The sequence below is a fragment of the Patagioenas fasciata genome, chromosome 3, assembly GCF_037038585.1.
Source record: "Patagioenas fasciata isolate bPatFas1 chromosome 3, bPatFas1.hap1, whole genome shotgun sequence".
NCBI classification, from domain to species: domain Eukaryota; kingdom Metazoa; phylum Chordata; class Aves; order Columbiformes; family Columbidae; genus Patagioenas; species Patagioenas fasciata.
Window position 1 is genome coordinate 68,675,329 of NC_092522.1, and position 18,807 is coordinate 68,694,135.

The 18,807-nt window shown below is 37.3% G+C and overlaps 1 protein-coding gene across 6 annotated transcripts in view; it reads left to right on the forward strand.

Annotated features, from left to right (window-relative positions):
• Nucleotides 1-18,807, forward strand: part of ARHGAP18 (Rho GTPase activating protein 18) — a 94,418-nt gene that overhangs the window by 70,382 nt on the left and 5,229 nt on the right. For all 6 annotated transcript variants that reach the window (XM_065834326.2, XM_065834327.2, XM_065834325.2 and 3 more), the window contains exons 7-13: nucleotides 1,738-1,829; nucleotides 4,387-4,464; nucleotides 6,862-7,021; nucleotides 9,418-9,500; nucleotides 10,707-10,913; nucleotides 11,745-11,891; nucleotides 17,424-17,548. In XM_065834326.2, the coding sequence (XP_065690398.2) occupies nucleotides 1,738-1,829; nucleotides 4,387-4,464; nucleotides 6,862-7,021; nucleotides 9,418-9,500; nucleotides 10,707-10,913; nucleotides 11,745-11,891; nucleotides 17,424-17,548 (892 nt within the window). The remainder of the gene's footprint in view (nucleotides 1-1,737; nucleotides 1,830-4,386; nucleotides 4,465-6,861; nucleotides 7,022-9,417; nucleotides 9,501-10,706; nucleotides 10,914-11,744; nucleotides 11,892-17,423; nucleotides 17,549-18,807) is intronic.

The following is an 18,807-nucleotide window of genomic DNA, read 5'->3' on the forward strand; positions in this document are numbered from 1 at the left end:
CAATAGATTCTTTAGAATATGCTCTTCAGTTTACAGTAGTAGAAAATAACTTTTTAAATGCAAAAGGCATACATGGCAACATCTGTGAAACCTTGATCCCTTAAATGCATTTTCTCCTTGCAGAAGTGCTTGTGGTTTCACTAATAGAGAAAAAACACGTTCTTCTCTTGTATTTTGGGTCTTAGTTTTAATTGATTTTTTTTCACCAAATTTATTGTTAATTGAATTTCACTCATAGCATTATTATCTAAATGACAGGCAGTCATGAAAAACACTGAATCGATCGAAACCCCTGGTTATGCCCAGTTTATAAATGTTGGAAATGTGTAGAAAATAGACACTGACATGTCACCCTTTTTGCCAAACAAATCTGATTTAGCAATGTAATGCCTTCGGTGCATTGTTGCTCTACCTGATTCTCACCTCTTCACTCCTGAAGTGTTTGGCCAGTTGATTCATACAATGATGGATCTATTGGCTGTTGCCCTTTGTGTCTGAGAAGGTGAAGATGGTGAAAACAATTCTTCTGTGGACTGTCAGGGTGTGTCCAGCCTTGCCTTTCTGTTGACCTCCTACAGTTTGCTTCTCCAGCTTCATCCCAGTAGAAACTTGTATTATTGGCAAGATCTTCAAGGTGATAAAACTATGGGGTGTGGAAATTGAATGCATGTATGAGTCTCTACGTATTTTATAGAGAGACTTTTTATGCTGACAGAGATATAAGATCTCCCCAATTTGGCACTGAAACTGATGTTTATTTGACATACATCTCATTCCCTCATGGGCCGACATCTTTTTAGTAATTACAGCTGTTCTGTGCTCAATATTAGCATGGCATCATCCCAAGCAGGAGTTATATAGTGTTATATGCTGTTGCAGAAAAGTTGCACATACAGCAATTATCAGTACTTCTGACAGAGAAGTTCTATGTCAGCAAACTTTGGGTTAGTAGTTACTAATACAGCTCTCTCTTAATGGTCATTCACTTCTATTCAACTGGGCCATAAATACCCAGGAGTCCCATTTAATTGAAGACTAAGGCTAGCTTTGCATCAGGGCTAGATTAACTGAGACTAGATTCCATTTTTCTAAATTTGCATTGCCTTAGCATTATTGCAAAGGCCATTTTCTAACCAAGACTTAACTAGACTTTTGCTTTTATTAAAAAAAAGGCAGAACACGTTTGGCAAGACAGTGATCTTGCTTTCCTGCCAGTGTTGTATAATGCAAAAGCACAGCAGTTGAAAAGCTCTTCTTTAAAAACCCTCCCAGAGAGAAGTGCTCAGAGTAACTCTGGGTGATAATTACATCTGTCTCATTTTAGTAGCCAAATTTCTGGATATTTTACTCATGCCATTTGCATCTTAACTATAATAACGTGCATTGAGTGATGAAGATCTGCATTGAGTGATGAAGATCTGCATTGCAGGGATATCAGCAGACCCATTCTGCAAACCAGAACGATGCAGATGGTTCATTTATGCAGTTTGCTTCACTGTACTGCAGAATATGTGGATGGCAATTTGAAGTCAAACCAGAAGACTCCTGATTTATGGATGAAGGAAGAGATGAATGAATCCTTTTAGCCAGAGTGCTTTGTGTAATAACTTGATTGACAAAGACATTCAAACACTTTGAACAAAAGGTCAATAGCTCTGACTGTATTGAATAGGTCATTATCACATATACTGGCACAGATGTGGATAATATCTCAGTTTCTTTTGCTTTATTCTTCAGACTCTGGCTTGTTTGGTGTCCCACTGTCAGTTTTACTGGAACAGGATCAGAAGAAGGTGCCAGGAACCAAGATCCCACTGATTTTTCAAAAGGTAAATAAGCATGAACAAGTCAACTTGTTACGTATCTGTAAACGACAAACAAATAACATTTTGTTGTGGATTTATTTGCTTCCTGCAGCACAGTTTTCAGTATATTACTCTAATCCATCAAAGTTATTGTAACTTTTCAGCTTTACATTCTAATTTAGTAAATGTGGTACTTTGCTTTGTATCAGACATATTTTGAGCTAAAGGACTAAAGTTTGGTTTTTGTCTGGTCTCCGTAATTTAGGCAAGTTTACTATTAAGCCTATGGAAACTGACAATCAGCGTAAGAACCCTCTGCAGCCAAATTCCAGTTGATAAAGGTGGTGTGACTTTCGTTATCAGTAGGGCTGCCCTTGATTCTTTTCAGAGCAAATACTTGAAATACTGTAGAAATTCTCAATCCCTGGCCCACAGGCTGAACCAACCTTTCTAGAAAGTGGTTTTCTTCTTTCAGAAGTGATTTCCAGCCAGGCAGCTGGCTGGAAAACTGCCTCTGGTGGTGGCAGCAACACCTCTCCAGATTTGTTGCTTTAGTGTGTGAGGAGATGCTTTGGCCTGTATCATGTCACGGTAAATAATAGGAAAGATGATGGAGACCTTGGATTTAATGCCAATGCGTAGTGGGTCTCATTGCATGGGAAGGGAGAGACCACAGTGAGTGGACCTGTCCTAACGCTGACAGAAACTCAGTGCTGTGTCATCACCATTTCAGTAGGTTTGGGGACCTGCTTGTTATTTTTCAAGAAACTGAAAACTCAGAGTTTTGCATCAGTCTCTCAAGACGCTGTGTCATTCATGCCAGAAATTAATTCCTCAGGATTATAAAAATACATTTCTGGGAAAGATACTATCAGGAAATAAAGCAATCAAATGACAAAAAGTGATTGATCACTGTGCTGTTCTAGCAACACAGTAAGCATAGTTCTTCAGGAAGAAAATTCTGCATAAAAATTTCTAGCTCGTGGATGTGATTTGTTTTCTAAGATACCAACATCATTTGGAATACAGTTTTTCTTTAAATGAGAATATGAAAATGAAAAGTTTCCCACCTCTTCTACCTGTTCTCTACAGCATGTGCTTTCCAAGAATAGGAGATTTATATAAGCGCAAGAAAGAACATCTTTGTGCATACTGCTTTTTAAATGTACCTTGGTTGTCACTGACATGAAACAAAATATTTTAGTAAAATACAGATAGTTTTTATTTCATTGAGGAATTGTGGTTAAAAATAATGACATAATCTAGCCTAGGAGTTTTCCACCTGGAAAATCTGATGGTAATACCATTCCATGTATCTCCAACAGAAGTCTCTGCTGATAGTATTTCAGGTCTCTGGCCTGCTAATGATGCCATGCAGAGCAGCCCTGGTAGGGATGACAAGGGGATTTCCTGCAGGCAGGAAGGAGGCTGGTGGTGGTGGCCAGTGGCCACCTCTCACTGCCTGCCAAGGGGCCACTTGTGAGTGAGTGTGCACAGAGGAGCTGTGGCCGCCAGCAGTGCCACCAGACCTTGTCTCCTCGCAGATGTGGTGATGGTGGCAAATCACACAGTCACAAGTCCCACAACGTCTGTGTGTCTTGGCAGATGGGAGTGGCAGCCGCTGCTCTGGTGGAAGCTGAGTATGGGGAGAGTTGGCCAGTGAGCACTTGTTTTGTTTTTTTTTTTTCTTTTTCTGTTTTCTAACCTTGTGGGTTTTCTTATCTGGTCTTGTTTTTATGGCATTTATCAGGTGCATAAATACACTGGTAGGTGAACCCCCTTTAATTTCTGTAACTAGAGAAAACACAACTGTGTTGCATAATTCTTCTTACTCAAGAGCTGGCACAGGAAGCTGTGTGACAAAGGCACTGCCCTACTTAAACACTGTGAGAACCATTTGTGCTAAATGATGATGTCATCAGCTTTTGACGTTTACAAAATTCTTTTGAGTACTTTTAGATCCATCCCTCAGTGAATACTTCTAGTCGTATCTTTTAGAGAAACAGAATTTATGATATGTGTTTGGAGTACTTTTATGGAATTTCTACTAATTGATGTCTAAGCCATATGTAGGACTGCAAACTCTGGAGTTTGTTAGGAGAATGCTGAAGCTTCCTTAAAGCCTAAAAGTACTTAGATCTTCTCTGGTAAAGTTGTAAAAGAGTATTTTTGAGAAAGTCATTACTGTATCTCTGATGTTACCTTAATTGATTCAGAGACATTTTAACAAGAGTAGTAATTGGGATTTACTTTTGAAGACAGAGTAATTTTGGAAAAAATCTGCTTCAGTATCTGAAGGAGGTCTAAAAAAATATGGTTTTCTTTTTTTAATAAAACAGACAAATTCTCCTTTAATAATGTTCATAAAATGGGTAAGAGCTATATTAAAGAGTTTTTTGCTACACCTACAGCAACTGTAATCCATTCATATTCATAAACTGTGTGTTTGCTTGTTACATATGTGCATGCACAAATACATGAATACACGCATACATACATAAAAGCTCCATTATATCAGAACTATCTACCAGTAATTTTTAATTGGCATCTTCATTCATGCAGTTTGCTTTGTGTTTGACAGTTGATTGCCCAGATAGAAGAGGCAACTCTGGAAACAGAAGGACTTCTTAGAATACCAGGAGTTGCAACAAGGATAAAGGTAAAACATTGCACAGATTCTCATCGTCCTCAAAATCTTACCTGTGCTTGCTGATTTTATGTTGTTGTGGAAATATATTTTAATCTCAGGTTGTTATGAAAATTTTCAAAATCAGACAGCAGAATCTCTTTACAAAGAAAACTGAGTTATATTAGCCCGGAAGGTGATGTTTTCATCCAAGGTAGTTCTGGGGAGAAGACTGGAGTTAAGAGTTTGAAGAAGAGTCAAGGCTACGTTTCAAATTCAGTTGTGCCAAAATCTCATTAATTCTTGGCACAAGCTTTCTAGCCTTTTGCATTTTCCCTGAACCAGCGTAAGCATTTGAGCAGTCTTTCTGCCCCAGGAGGAAGCTTTTCTCTGGCATTGCGAGCCTATTTTAATAGCTGGACTTAACCTGTGTTACAGAGCAAGGCAGCCAGCATGGCCTGAAGAACCTCTCACATTTATTTTTATGAACAGCAATATAACTACTCAGCTCACTAAGCACAATCTTGTTAGGCACGTCTGTACTCACCAACACTTTGCAGAGCGAGTGCCAATTGCATGCAGACTCTTCCCTGGTATTTGCCTTAATGCGGGAAACTGAATACACAGTATAATTTACGCCAAGAGTCAATGTGTTAAAAAGATGTCTGAACTGGCCTTAAATTCTAAACAGAAAGGACCATTTAAGTGGATTCAGCTGTTTGAAGACGTCTGCCAGCCTCTGTTGTGTAGAACTCAGTCCTGCAGCTGGTTCATTAGAAACAAATGAAAGAGGGAAATATTATGGAAATAGGCTTTGTTTATTTACCAGTAACTAAGATTTTTTTTTTTTTTTTTACAGTTTTCCTCCATTCTTTATTTTCTGCTTTTCATCAGTTCTCTATACTGGAATGGTTTTGGAGTGATTTTGTTTATTTGTTTATTCTTTGAGTTTATCAGTTTAATACAATTTTGGAGGCAGAGGTTCATTTACCATTTGACTTTCATTAATTTTTACCTATTCATTTGTAGGAGCTGCTTCTTTGAATTAAGCGATTGTTTTGTTAGCAAAGATGTTAAGTTCCTTTACTCGTGCCAATAGAAAACTTTATAGAAAAACAAATAACTCAGCACACTAAAGGACTGATGTTTTCTCTTAAGTTTCTTAAACTTTTTTTCCTATAGAAAATATTTTCCTTGTGGTTCAGTTTTATAGAAAGGCACAGATTATCTTATGAAAAAATATTTCGCTATCTTACTCTATAGATTTTAGAGTTATTTAAAACAACGCATTGCATATCTGCAATACCCCGTAGTTAAATACATATACTTTAAAATCCAAGCATTGGTCTGTTAGGATATGTAGTTGGCATTTCTGCCCTTGTCTCTCAGACAAAACAATTCCTCTTATTGAGTTGTTTAATACTGCATTTGCCACAGTGATTTGGTCTGAATGTGTACGGAGAAGCTGATGACACTCAGGGAGAATTTTCATCTGTGTTTCTAAAGCTTGCCTTTGTTGATGAGCAGGAAGTCATACCCAATTGACTTTAGACATCTGAGGTAGGATCTTTACACCTTTGAACCCCCTACGTGATCTGTGGAGACAGAAGGTCTCTCTAGAGGACAGTTGAGAACATCCAGCTTTTGTATCAACCTAAGTGTCCACCATTTTCTTTGGAAATAGACCCATTTTCCATTTGGACAAAGTTAAATTTAATGAGAACAGTATCTTAAAAATGTATCTTGTATCTATGCAATGTGTCTTTCTTGTCCAGATAAATAAAGCCATATTTTTCCATAGCACTTTCCCTCTCTTCATCTCACATACTTTACAAAACAAGCCAGTGTCTCTGTCCTCATTTTCTACCTGGGAGAACTGAAGCAAGAAGGGAGGCACTTGAGAGAGGTGCCTTGGGGCCACAGGCCCTATACTGGGGCCACTTCCCTCTCTGCCAGATTGGGGGATAAATGAAGTGGCTGCAAGGCTGGGACTGATGCTTAACAGGAGACCAAGAAGACTCAGTCTTTTCAGTGAATTTCCATTTGTACATCTCTGGAAGCCCAGTAATAGTACTGCCATGGGAGCAGGGCAAGTACATGGTGATGTCTGCTGCCAACAGTATCCCACAGTAACTCTTACATGAATGAATATGTCTGGTTCTTACAGTATATTCCGTATGGCCTTGAGGCAGGCCTGTGGGTTTTCTTCCTGTATGATTTGGCCATCTACACCTATTACTATGTGTTTTCTTTCAATACTTATGATCCCAAATTTATCTTTTTGTAGCAGAAGATCAGCACCTGGAGTTAAGTGATATTTCAGGTGTCCCATTTTTTTACCCCTTTCAAAGTATGGAAAGTATTGCTGTGTGTATAATATGTGACTTCCAGCAGCCAAGTGTTATTGGTGCTCCATCTACTGTCTTTCAGAGTCTTTGCCAAGAACTGGAAGCAAAATTCTATGAAGGGACTTTCAACTGGGAAAACGTAAAGCAACATGATGCAGCAAGTCTTTTAAAACTCTTTATCCGTGAACTGCCTCAGCCACTCCTTACTGTCGAATATCTCAAAGCTTTCCAAGATGTACAGAGTGAGTAGTGTCCTTTCTGTCTCAGCTGCAAAGAATAGGTACCAGTGCAGAGAAGTGCCTCTTTGCTGTAGTAGTATTTTTGCTAATAATATTTGAAACTGAAAATCAAGTTGAATAACAACAATATGACTTCTCCTGAGAAAAGACTGGGCATATATTTGTTAATGTACAAATAACAGCTTTTGTAGAACTTATTTTTCAATAGTTTACGCATAAAATGAAAGCACGCTGCCTCTTTCTGATAAGATGTTGCAGATAGTCGTTAGAAGCTATAGATGGGTTATGAGGAAATTGTGTATGATGGTATCAGTTTATAAACAATATTTGCTTCAAAAGAAAAAACAGCAAAGATCTAATATTTCTGCAGAAAATCTAACAAATGGTAATTTATACTGTTTAGGGTATTTTAACCGTTTACAATAGGAGAATCAGATCAGAATTGTCAGAACTACTCATCATCCCAGATCCCTTGAGATCAGCAAGAGCCTGTCAAAATGTCTTCCTTGCCAACTGGTCACAAAGACAGCAAATATACCAGCTGTAATTGAAGGAGAGCGGCTTGGTGATAATGAATCAGGAGTAAGAACCCACATACATTAACTCCCCAGCCAGCACAGGAGTGCAAGTTTCAGAAAAATCTATTTCCACAGACAGGCAGATAGACGAATATTCTTAAAAACCATAGGCTGTATCAGTCTGCGAGTTGTGCGCTGCCTTTCAAGGCAATGAAGTTGGTGGGAGTAGGGGGCTGGTGCTTAGGCCTGCTACACAGTGTTGCTGATTTTGCAGCGCTGAGGGGCAAGTTAAAGCTGCCAGAATGCTCCCAGCACCATTTGAAAGCAAACAGCTCCTTAGGGTTGTTCCACTTTCCAAATACTGATTGGAGCCAGGAGGGTTTCTGCTTCCCGCTCCTGAGCTGTCTGAAGGCTTATGTGGTTTTACTTACCCAGAAAATACTCAGGTGCCAGGGTCCAAAACACTTTCTACATTGAGCCGAAGGATTTGATGCAAAACAGACATAGCACTTCATAGCCTCCCATTGTTTAAATTGTCTGCTTGTCTTGTTGGTTAGGTGTAATAACATTAGGTTATAGAGAAAAGGGGCCATCTTTGTGACAGTAATCAAAATTCAATCATTATTTAGTTGAACAGACAGAAAAACATAAGTAATGAATTTTATTTGGTTTGTAATCATATTTTTGCTTACTTTACTAGGAAAAGGTTGATTCTGATAGCTTTTTGAGCATTGTGACATGGTGTTTTGCAACTAAATTTAAGCTTTACTTTTAATGTATGTCTTTCTAGAGCAGGTAGAGACACTGTTACCACTACTTGCATGTTTAAATGCCTGTATAGTTTATCACTCATTTATTCAGATCCTTATTTTTTATTATGGTAGAAAGTAGTCAGAAAGGGCTTTTTTTATTTCGTCAATTAACTTTTTTCTTGGTGGTATCTCTCAAACTGATTTGAATGAAACATATATGAAATAGCAGTTCAGTTGAAATGCCAGCAGGGTGCACAAGAACAGCCCTGTTGAATTTGGAGATAGCGTGATAAAACTACTTCACATGGGTACCTCCTAATTCAATTGTTTTTATGTATGGTCTGATTCATTAGGAATCTGCTGAGAAGACTTGCCAGAGCATGTCCTCTAAAGTATGACAGGAGGAAATTTATCACAAGTGACAAATGTGAGCTTTGGGGCTTTCTGCTGCTCAGCAGTGCCAGAATGTAGGAGCTCTTGTAGCAGGTGGAGGAGTGCAGGGCTGCACTCACCCTGCATCTTGGGTGAATGATGCACCACTGAGCAGCTGAGTAAAAGGCAGAATCAACAGCACTTTTCTTTAACTACAGCTTGCCGTGATTGGTACAGCACTTGCTGCTGTAGATATGTGTTAAGCTTCTCTGCTCTTGGTTTTATCCCCACTGGTTTGCCATTGCAGCAGCTGCTGCCTGTGTTGCTGGAGACCTGCCTGATTCAGCAACACGTGGTATTGATTCTGCGTGGGTGACTTGGGAGACTGTGCAACTGTTCAGACAATCAGAGAAACTGTGAAAGCAGTATTGAGTATGCCCTTTCATATGTTGGGACACAGGCTCAAAAAAAGGAGGAACTGACTGTTTCTTCTTGTAACATTGCAAAATAAAGAATCACAAGGCATCTGGAAAATACTGCCAGAAGACTGCTGAGTCATACAGCAACTGAATCCTAAAAGAACATTTGGAAATGAGTATCAGAGAGCAAGGATCTGCCAGTCCTTTGTCATACCATGACAATTAGCCCATGTGTATGCATTCAGCATTTTGCAAGAGATTTCCACTTTGGAATCATGCCTTTTGAAGAGGACAAATGACAATTTTAAAATACTGAGGTTCTTGTGCTTCACTGGCAGATCTTCCAACGAGGAAACAGCAACTACAAGCTTTGAATCTTTTGGTTCTCCTTCTACCTGAAGCAAACAGAGACACTCTGAAGGTTAGAATTGCTAATACTTTTTTCCTGCGCAGATATCTTGTCTGTTTCTGTGAATCCACTGTAATGAATACTGTTGTCTTTTAACATTTTTTTTTCTGTTCAAAGTTAGTGCTGAAACTAGTGATTCTTTGTTTTTTCATATTTCACAGAACTTCAGGGGGAAAAAAAAAAAAGGCACCTTAGTACCCAAATTCCTCCCAAATGACTTCTAAGAATTACTTGAAATTTTTCCAGGAGATTGCAATAATCATCTCTTACAAGTTTTGCTTTCTCGCTTTTTTTTCCTTTTCCCAGAAGTCATCATTTCCAGTTCAGAAAATAAACATTGTTAGAATACTGTGGATGAGAGTTTGCTTTTATGAAATGGGTTTTGCTCTTCATTTTTATTCCCCATTTTTCTCTGTGCTGTTTGTTTCTACTTGCAATAAGCTAGAAATTTACACTTCCTGTTGATATGTGCAGCACATTAGGTGGAGTCCTCCAATTTGGGCTTGTTCTTTTGTAACAAAGCTGTTCATCTTTTTCAGAATATGCTTACTATTAAAATTGCTACAATCAAAAATGAATTTGCAGGATTTGTATAGGGTGCAGAACATCCTCTATTACATGCAAAAAAACCCCTGCTAGGTCTTATTGTTTCAACATTTCTTTTTGAGTTTATTTACTGTCTGGAAGCAGTCAGGAGGGCTCCTGAGTTGAGTTACAAATGTCTGGAATTGAATTAATTGAAGATTGGCAGTTTCTGACTGGCTACCTGTCATTCACAATGCGGTGGTTTACTCATGAATTGCTTACCTTACAGAACTAGCCACTCCATGTTTCCATAACCGTGACAGCTGGCAATATTGCGTTCACTTTCAATTTAAGAAAAGCAACAGCAATGTTTTTAAAAGCATCTGTGGGATGCTACTTATGCACCTACATAACGAAGGTTTTGAAAAAAAATCTTGCTGTGCAGGGCTTCAAAGTCACTTGAATGCTTTTGAAAACGTTATCCACAAAAATAACTACAATTATTCAGTTCTTAAAGGAAACAAAAATGGTGTTACACTCCTGTGAATAAACATATCCACACTTCTGTTATTGATTGTTTTTAATGTGGTTTTATTAGGGATGAAGAGCTTTTTCAATAAATGTGTAACATCATGTTTCACTCGTAACTTTTTCATGTGCAGAGTTGAGCCCTAAGTTCCGCTCTTATTTCAGGTACTGCTTGAATTCCTCCAAAGGGTAATTGATCATCGAGACAAGAATAAAATGACGTTAAAGAATGTTGCGATGGTGATGGCCCCAAACCTTTTCACGTTTCATGGGTTGGGCTCAAAGACCATTGAACAAAGCGAGTTTGTTATGGCAGCTGGAACAGCAAATGTCATGCGCTTTATGATTCAATACCAAAAACTGCTCTGGACAGTAAGTGTATTCTCTAGGCGGGGGTGGAAATAATAAATTTTGCAAACAAGGCATCTGAACAAAGAAGTAATGTGAATTAATTCCATGATTTAGAGAAAGATCAGCCCCATTCAGCTGGGTTCTTGCTCATAGGTCACTCTTATGGGAGCAAAACAGAATCGTTGTATCTTATAGAAGAGTTAAGCTCTGATGGTCGGAGTTTTGATATTGTATGTACCATATGTGAACTCAAAACTAAGTCCTTGAGTGATCTTTGTATTTGGTCTGTCAGTGTGCATTGTTATGAGGAATTTATTATTTTATGCTTAGAGATATGTATAGGAAACATGGTGTTTTAGTCCATTACCCTTTTGGATCGAACTTGATATTATATAAAACGTGTTTTGACAAAACATGAAGTTGTGTCATGGTCTTAAGCAAAGCTCTAACTTAGACAGACTGGAGAATTTCGGGCTTTGTTCTCCATCAGCAACTTTAAACAGTTTTGACCTTTGCTGCATGTGAGGGAATGCTATTATCACCATCACACAGACGAAGTGTTGAGTGAATGATTTTGGATGAGGAAAATAAAAACACTGCATGATTCCACCTCTCTTCCTCTGAGAGCTTACTGAATGGAATATAACATTGCAAATGGAGTGGAATTTAAATGGTTTCACAGCTTTATATTACTGGAATCTTTAATTATTACTGGAAATAAATACTATTTTTTTTTTTGAGTTCTACCTGACAATCTGTCAATTTTCAAAATGTTGATAAATCAGTAACTTAAGGAAATTATGTAGATATTCTTACTTACATACTAATGAAAATACATCTATATTAATCTAGATTCCTAAGTTCATTGTTAACCAAGTGAGAAAACAGAACACTGAAAGCCAGAAGAAGGAGAAAAAGGACAAAGCTATGAAGAAACTTCTGAAAAAGATGGCATATGACCGGGAAAAGCATGAGAAACAGGAGAAGACCCGTAATGATGTAAGGAACCATACCACTAATAAGACTATCATCCCTAGTGAAAAAGTGCAAATAGCAGGGGGGATATCTACATTTACTTAAATGAGAATTTTGATAGATATCAAGTTAATATGGGTTTCATAATTCATGAGTTACCAGCAGGACACATTTAGAGGGTTGGGTTGGTTGGTTGGTTGTGTTCCCAGATTTTTCAAAATATTTATATTTGGAAAAATTATATCCCACAGGTTGTTTCAGTTTGGGTGTCTGAAACAAAAGTACCTTAGGTCTGTGTCTGTAAAGGAAGCAAGTATTGTGACAACACTCATTATTACTGCACCACGTTTAGATGCATTGCTGCCCAATGAAGTCACAGCAGACAATGTGTTTACTTAAAAAAATAAATATCTAGATTTCACTATTAGATATTTAATAGTGTTTGGAAACAAAGCCAGCATTTAGTCCTTCTTCCTCCTACAGGAGTTCCCAAACTACTGCACTCTTTGCTGCAGTTAATCTGTAGCCATTCCTTGTAAAGTGGAGCATGTCAGAGCATGCATAACCTGCCCACCCCAAAGGGTGAAATAAATGTAAAAAACTCATAAACTGCTTCTTATGCAGCTGCTGTACAAGTGTCTATTCCCAATTTACTACGGTATATATAATCTACAATTTCGTATCTCTCCATTAGGTAATTGACTTCTGCCAGACCTGCCACTGATGTCAGGGCATAAATTTCAGTGTAACCTTTTTCATACACTCTTTAACAAAAACAAATAAAATCCCACAACATTATAGTACTATTTGTTTCTGTACTTTACAGGTATTTTAACCAAACTGTTCCCACTGACATGGAAACTTTTCAAAAATATATTTCATTTACCTTGAAATTGCTTATTATTTGCAATTTCATTGAAGTTAGTAATTATAAGTTTTTGAAGCTCATTAGCATATACAGTATGGTATCTTAATTATAATGCATTTAAAATACATTATTCCGAAGTTATTTTAAATACATAAATATGTAACCCCAAATATCTGTATCCCGAAAACATAATGAATATATATCAGATTTAGTTGGTATGAAAATACTACCTTGTGGGTTGAAGTAATATTGAAGATTCTGGTGAATTAGAGACATCTTGTGGTAGCTTGCAAAAGTGCATTGGTCTCAATGGTCTCTTTTTCTTACCAAGTACGTGTGTGGCAAACTGTTACAAAAAGGGGTTGTCATATGCTAATAAAGGCATTTTTTAAGCAGTAAAGCCAAAAAATAGAATATGGCAAATGAGTATGCTATAATGTCCCTCAAATCTGCCTTGTAAATATGCCTTTTTTTTTTTTTTTTTTTAATGGGCAAAAAACTGGATCCTTTGGACAACTGCATCTGGTATCTGGTGGAGAAATATTTCAGTGTTGCTGCCTAATTTTGTATGCAGTATTTAACACATCTCTTAATGTCCAAAATTAATTATCCATACATCACTTTGCCTTGCTTTCATATCTATCTATATGAGGGAATCTGTACACAGAATGAGGACTTACTTGCAATTTTAAAATAAAGTAAATGCTGACATTTGTTTTACACTGTAAGAAAGGGATTCTTCGACTACAGTTCAGTTGGGTTATGATGATATTACACTTAATGCTGCCATCCTCTGTTCAACAGAGGAATAACAGCAAATACACTGAAATAGGCAAATGCTGTTGAAACTTCAGGTATTGAATTTCTTTGTAATTCAGTGCTGTTGATCTTTTAGAGTAAAATATGCCTTTTTAATCCACTAGGGGGTTAGGGCTGAAATCTCATGTAATACCCAAGTGTAAATGTAAAGTTACTCCTCTGTAGAAATCTGTGGAGATTTCCTGCAAAATTAAGTGGTACAGTTTTTCACAAATCCTTCATGCTTATTTGAAACATTCAGTAATTTGGGTGCCTGAGAACATGTTACTCTTAAAATAATATTCCCAAATTGATAAGTCTTCATTTTGAATGACAGTCTCACACATTTTTTCAAGCAAATAATTGTCCCATTCTTTAAGGAGAAGGAATTGATTTTTCTTTTTCCCCAATTTTCAATTTATACTCCCTTAATTTGAAATTGAGGTGATTTACCTGTACAGTTCCTGAACTGCATTCCACTATTAGATAGCAAGTAAGCCAGCCAGATTTGTGGTGACTCCCCACTCCAGTGAAGACTGTTTAAAAGTTCTGAGAGTTAATTATCTTGAATGCAGCTGAACAAAAACTAAGTAAAAGTTGCTGTTTTCTACCATATGCTGTGGCACGCCACATGATGAAACGTAGATGAACGGAGCTTGAGTCACATCCATGCTCTTCAGAAATATGTAAATATCTGCATTCTTAGTGGCAATCAACTCATTTGGATAAAATTTCATCTTATCTCTGATAAGGACTCTCTATCAGATTTCTCCTTTAAAGACAGAGGTTAAATAGCATTTACTGTAAACTTTGGGCAAGATCTCTGTACAGTGCTGAAAGTGGTTAATGTTAGAGGGCTCATAAGGGTTAATTGGGAGCGAATAATATTAGAGGGCTTGTGAGGGTTAATTGCTTTTTGGGATACTTATGCATACCTATGTCTCCAAGTCGGTGTTAGGGATTAAGTCTTTGTGGTGTTGTTGGGGTGCATAATGCTCTAGCTAGGGAAACAAAGATGCCCTCAGGACTGGAAATTTACCTACTAGCACGGTCGCATTTATACCCTCTGTTATTGTATTCCTCTATATGTTGCAGTTATTCCAAAACAGTAACGTTAGCAGTACAATGCAATGCTGTTGGGCTTATCTAACAGGTTAGAATAACCATTGTGTTCTATAGTCCTTCAGTTTGCATAACCTTTTTGAATTTTCACAGTATAACATTACTGACTCTTGCTGAATTTGTTATCCACTGCATTGCCAGATTATTTACTAAAGAATTGCTACCTGCTAAGTCATTTGTCTATGTCATTTTACAATTTTTTGTCCCAAATTAAGTGCAACACTTTGCAGTTCAAAGAGAACAACTCCATCTCCTTTCTTTCAGATTTTATCTTGCATGTAGCAAGATCCTTTGGAATTCCAGTCTTGTTCTTCATAATGTTCCTCCCATTCCTGCCTGGTATCATTCTCACATTTCATGAATATATATTATATTCCATCGTCTGAATCGTTAGTGAAAATACTGCATAGTCACTTTGTTCCTCTCTTCATCTAGTCTGATGAATATTTGTGTCATGCAAAATGCAACAGGAGAATCTGGAAGAGACCCACCCCAGATCCTATAGCCAAGCAGCTGCAGTTCTTTTGTGACATACAGATTCAAGTCCCTCTGAAAAGAAGGGGTTTGAAGGAAGACAAATACCTCACCGGCAACTGCTGTGCCTGCTGCAGACTGAATGCGGGCCAGTGTATTTTCCATCAACTAAGGGTGTATCTGTCTCCAGGTTTTTAAAGTGTTGAAGTGCCTAACTTAGCCAGAGGTTTCAGCATTGCAAACCTCATGCCAAGAGAGCCTGTGGGACAGGAGAGGAGACTTGCAAGCCAAGTAGTGGTGACCCACCCTTCAGCATATTGTCAATCTGATGTGGAGCCCTAACCTGGTTGTTTTGAACTGTGTTGTGCAGAAAGCAGGTCCTCTGTGACTCTGCTCCTAGACATTTTATGGCCACATTTCTTTCCCACTGACTTCCACAGTGAATGGGCTAGAGGATGCTTAGTATCTGTTCTCTTATATAGTTGAGGACCATGAACATATTGTGCAGCTGAGCATGAGTTCTTCTGTATGTGCAGGTGGTGGAAGTGGCAAAATGGACTCATTAGCTGAGTTAATAGTGATTCTGTCTGAATAAACAAAGTAATTATTCTGTTTGATCTGTGACTGTAATGTTATGGCTCTGTGGACATTCCTTGTTCCTTCTCTCATACGCTCAAAGCAGGCTGGTTTTTAAATAATTTATCATATGTCCATTGTATAGAAAAAACCCTGTTATCTAGCTGAAGGTTGGAAAAACCCCATTAAAATCAACTGAGATAAATGATACAGAAGTTTATAGAAAAATGAAAACCAATTTAAATTTACCATGTTGAAAGACCATATGTTGAAAGACACATGTAAATAACCGTTTCATCCTCAAAAGTTTCCTTTCCTTTTGCCAGGTTCACAACGGTTTTGAAAGAGACAAAAGATGTTTAAGCGGGTGTTAACTTCCTAGCCGATGGCTACAGACATTGTTTCCATAGGTGGAAGCTTTAAAGAAAATATTTTACAAATTTAGGGATAAATTTAGGGAGTTGCTCTTCAATAACCATTGTAACCTTATGAATTTTTGATTCCACAATTACTATGAAGCAAATTCTCAATTTGGTGATCTTAGTGCTTTAGGTATAAATAGTTATTACGTCTAGTATTTTTTAAATCAATAAATAAAATGACTGGATATAGAAGGATTGTTTGATTAAAATTACCATAGCTCATCACTCGTACTGTAATGAGTCTTTAGCTTTTTCAGGAAGCTGTGCTTCTGATTCTGCTCACATTTTTACTTGTTCTATATTCGTTTAACTCAGATGGTTTCAGAGAAGCTATCCTGGATTCACAGGTGCCCAAATTTGTTCGTTGATTATGGAGGTAGAAGTGTTCAGCCATAAAATTGCAGTAAATGTAGGGATAAAATAAGAGCATGAATTGCCATAACCAACTTTGACTGCTGAGACTCTTACATTTCATATCAAAATGAGTACATTTGGGAAAATGGTAATGTAATATGAATAGCCAAATTACCTCAAGATTTCCAGGAACAAAAATTAGGACCTTATTCACAAATAAATTAATCCTTTTGTAACTTCACATGTCATGTATTGCAAGTTGAAAAGAAAAACTGTCCTTTGGAGCCTTTCTTCTCTGTAACTAATATGACTGATATTCGTCACCTAGAATTTTTGAGTTGAAATAAAATAAAAATCCATTACGTAGCCATGCCTGCAGTTCGACCAGCTGAATACATTCTGGAGAATGAAAAATAGGGAGAAAAAGCCGTTTTAAAAGGAAACTATATTTGGAAAGAGGGATCACTTAAAGTGGACTTACCCATGAATACTTTGTGATTTCTTTTTTTGACATGAAATTCAGATTAAATGAATCTGGAAAGTTTTCTTCTGGAAGTTTTAGTGGGGGGTGGTGCAGGGAGGTTTCCCGGCTTTCATGTGTGCAGCGAGTCTTTTCCGTATCAGTCTCATATGCTTCTTATCATGCTGAAGTGTGTTCTTAATATAGCAGTAATTGTTATTCTTAACATCTTTGAAAAATAATTAAACGCTACTGTTCTTTTGTTCCAAAGTTCTCCCTGCTGTTAAAAAGAGATTTGAAGGTCTGATGTAATGTACTGAATTACTGTGTAGTTATCGTATTTCTGCAGTGAAGTGTAGTAGATAGCAGTTCAATGTACTTACAGAGCACTGTACCAAGTTACTTCTGCCATACTGTGTTTTGAGGAGCGCATCAAAGCCAGCTGCAAGCTGCTTCGTTCTAACACCGTTATTGCTTTGCAGGCTGATGTTCCTCAGGGAGTGATACGGGTGCAAGCACCTCATCTTTCGAAAGTTTCCATGGCAATACAGCTGACAGAAGAACTGAAAGCCGGTGATATAGTAGCCAGGTTTCTCAGCCAGAAAAGGTACGAACACATTTTTGTTTTGTTGTTGTTTTGGAAGAATATTATATGCAAATATTTATATGTACATCTATTACATTATATCAATATATATTATATCAAGAAAAAAGTTTAAAAATACTTGAAATCCAGGTGACTTAATGAACTTTGGAGCCAAATTTAGCCTGTTAGAATACATGCTCAAGGAATTAAATTAGTACTTCTGATGTCAGTAAAGCTCATGAAGCCTTCAGGAATACATGAATGCTGTTAGTAAAAAATTAACTGCTGTTTAATCTGATGGGTCAGGAATACTTTTGCAACTTTCTGGGAAGAAGACAGAAGGGAACTTCAAGTAAATAAGTCTAGGAAACAAAGGAATGAGGAAAAGAGGAAAAAAATATTTTGTAAAAAAATACATTTATATATAGCAACAGTATAGGTGTTGGAATATAAATATGTGCATATGTTGTGCATGTGGAGTGATTTAAAAGGAAAACTACATTTGAGTCATCCAAATACCTTTAGAAAGGGAGAAGTTTTAATCAAGCTTTTACATTTGTCTTTATGAGAAAGTAACAAATCAGAATAGACTTAGAAAAAAAAAAATTAACACATGAGTGCAACCATGTATAAGTATTCACGCTAAATCAATAATGTGCTATACTAGTTGAGCTTAAGAAGCTGCATTTTCCTAAATGCTGTTTTTAGAAGTTTACACTTTGACAGAAAGTTATTTTCTGGCTGTGCCTTCACAGATATTATTACAGTTAAGGAGTGAGAATAATGGAATCCCTTTGTAATACAGGGACTTTATTCTTCTACTGTCTTTTTTGTTTTTACTTCTTTTAGTTGCAGCAAAATTAAAACCAGCAAGAATGTGGTTTTTCCCACCCAACCATAAGGCTTTTTTTCAGAAATATGAAATGTTTGAGGGCAATACTTATTTTTGTAGCAGCAGTGAAAGAAAAATCAGAGGGTAAATATCAGGCTACTTGCTAATAACAATGGAATTTTCCAAAACCCACAGTTTCTTCACATCTATCTTATTTTATCTTTTCTGTAGTATATTACTCACTTGTAGGGCTATTCATTTGCACTAGCATGCTTTTTCACTTATTGTATCAGTAAATTAGTATAAAAATGAAGGGTTTATGACATGTGTAGGTTTACGTTAGACATTAGGAAAAGGTTCTTCACCCAGAGGGTGGTGCAGCACTGGAACAGGCTCCCCAGGGAGGTGTCACGGCCCCAAACCTGACAGTGTTCAAGAAGAGACTGGA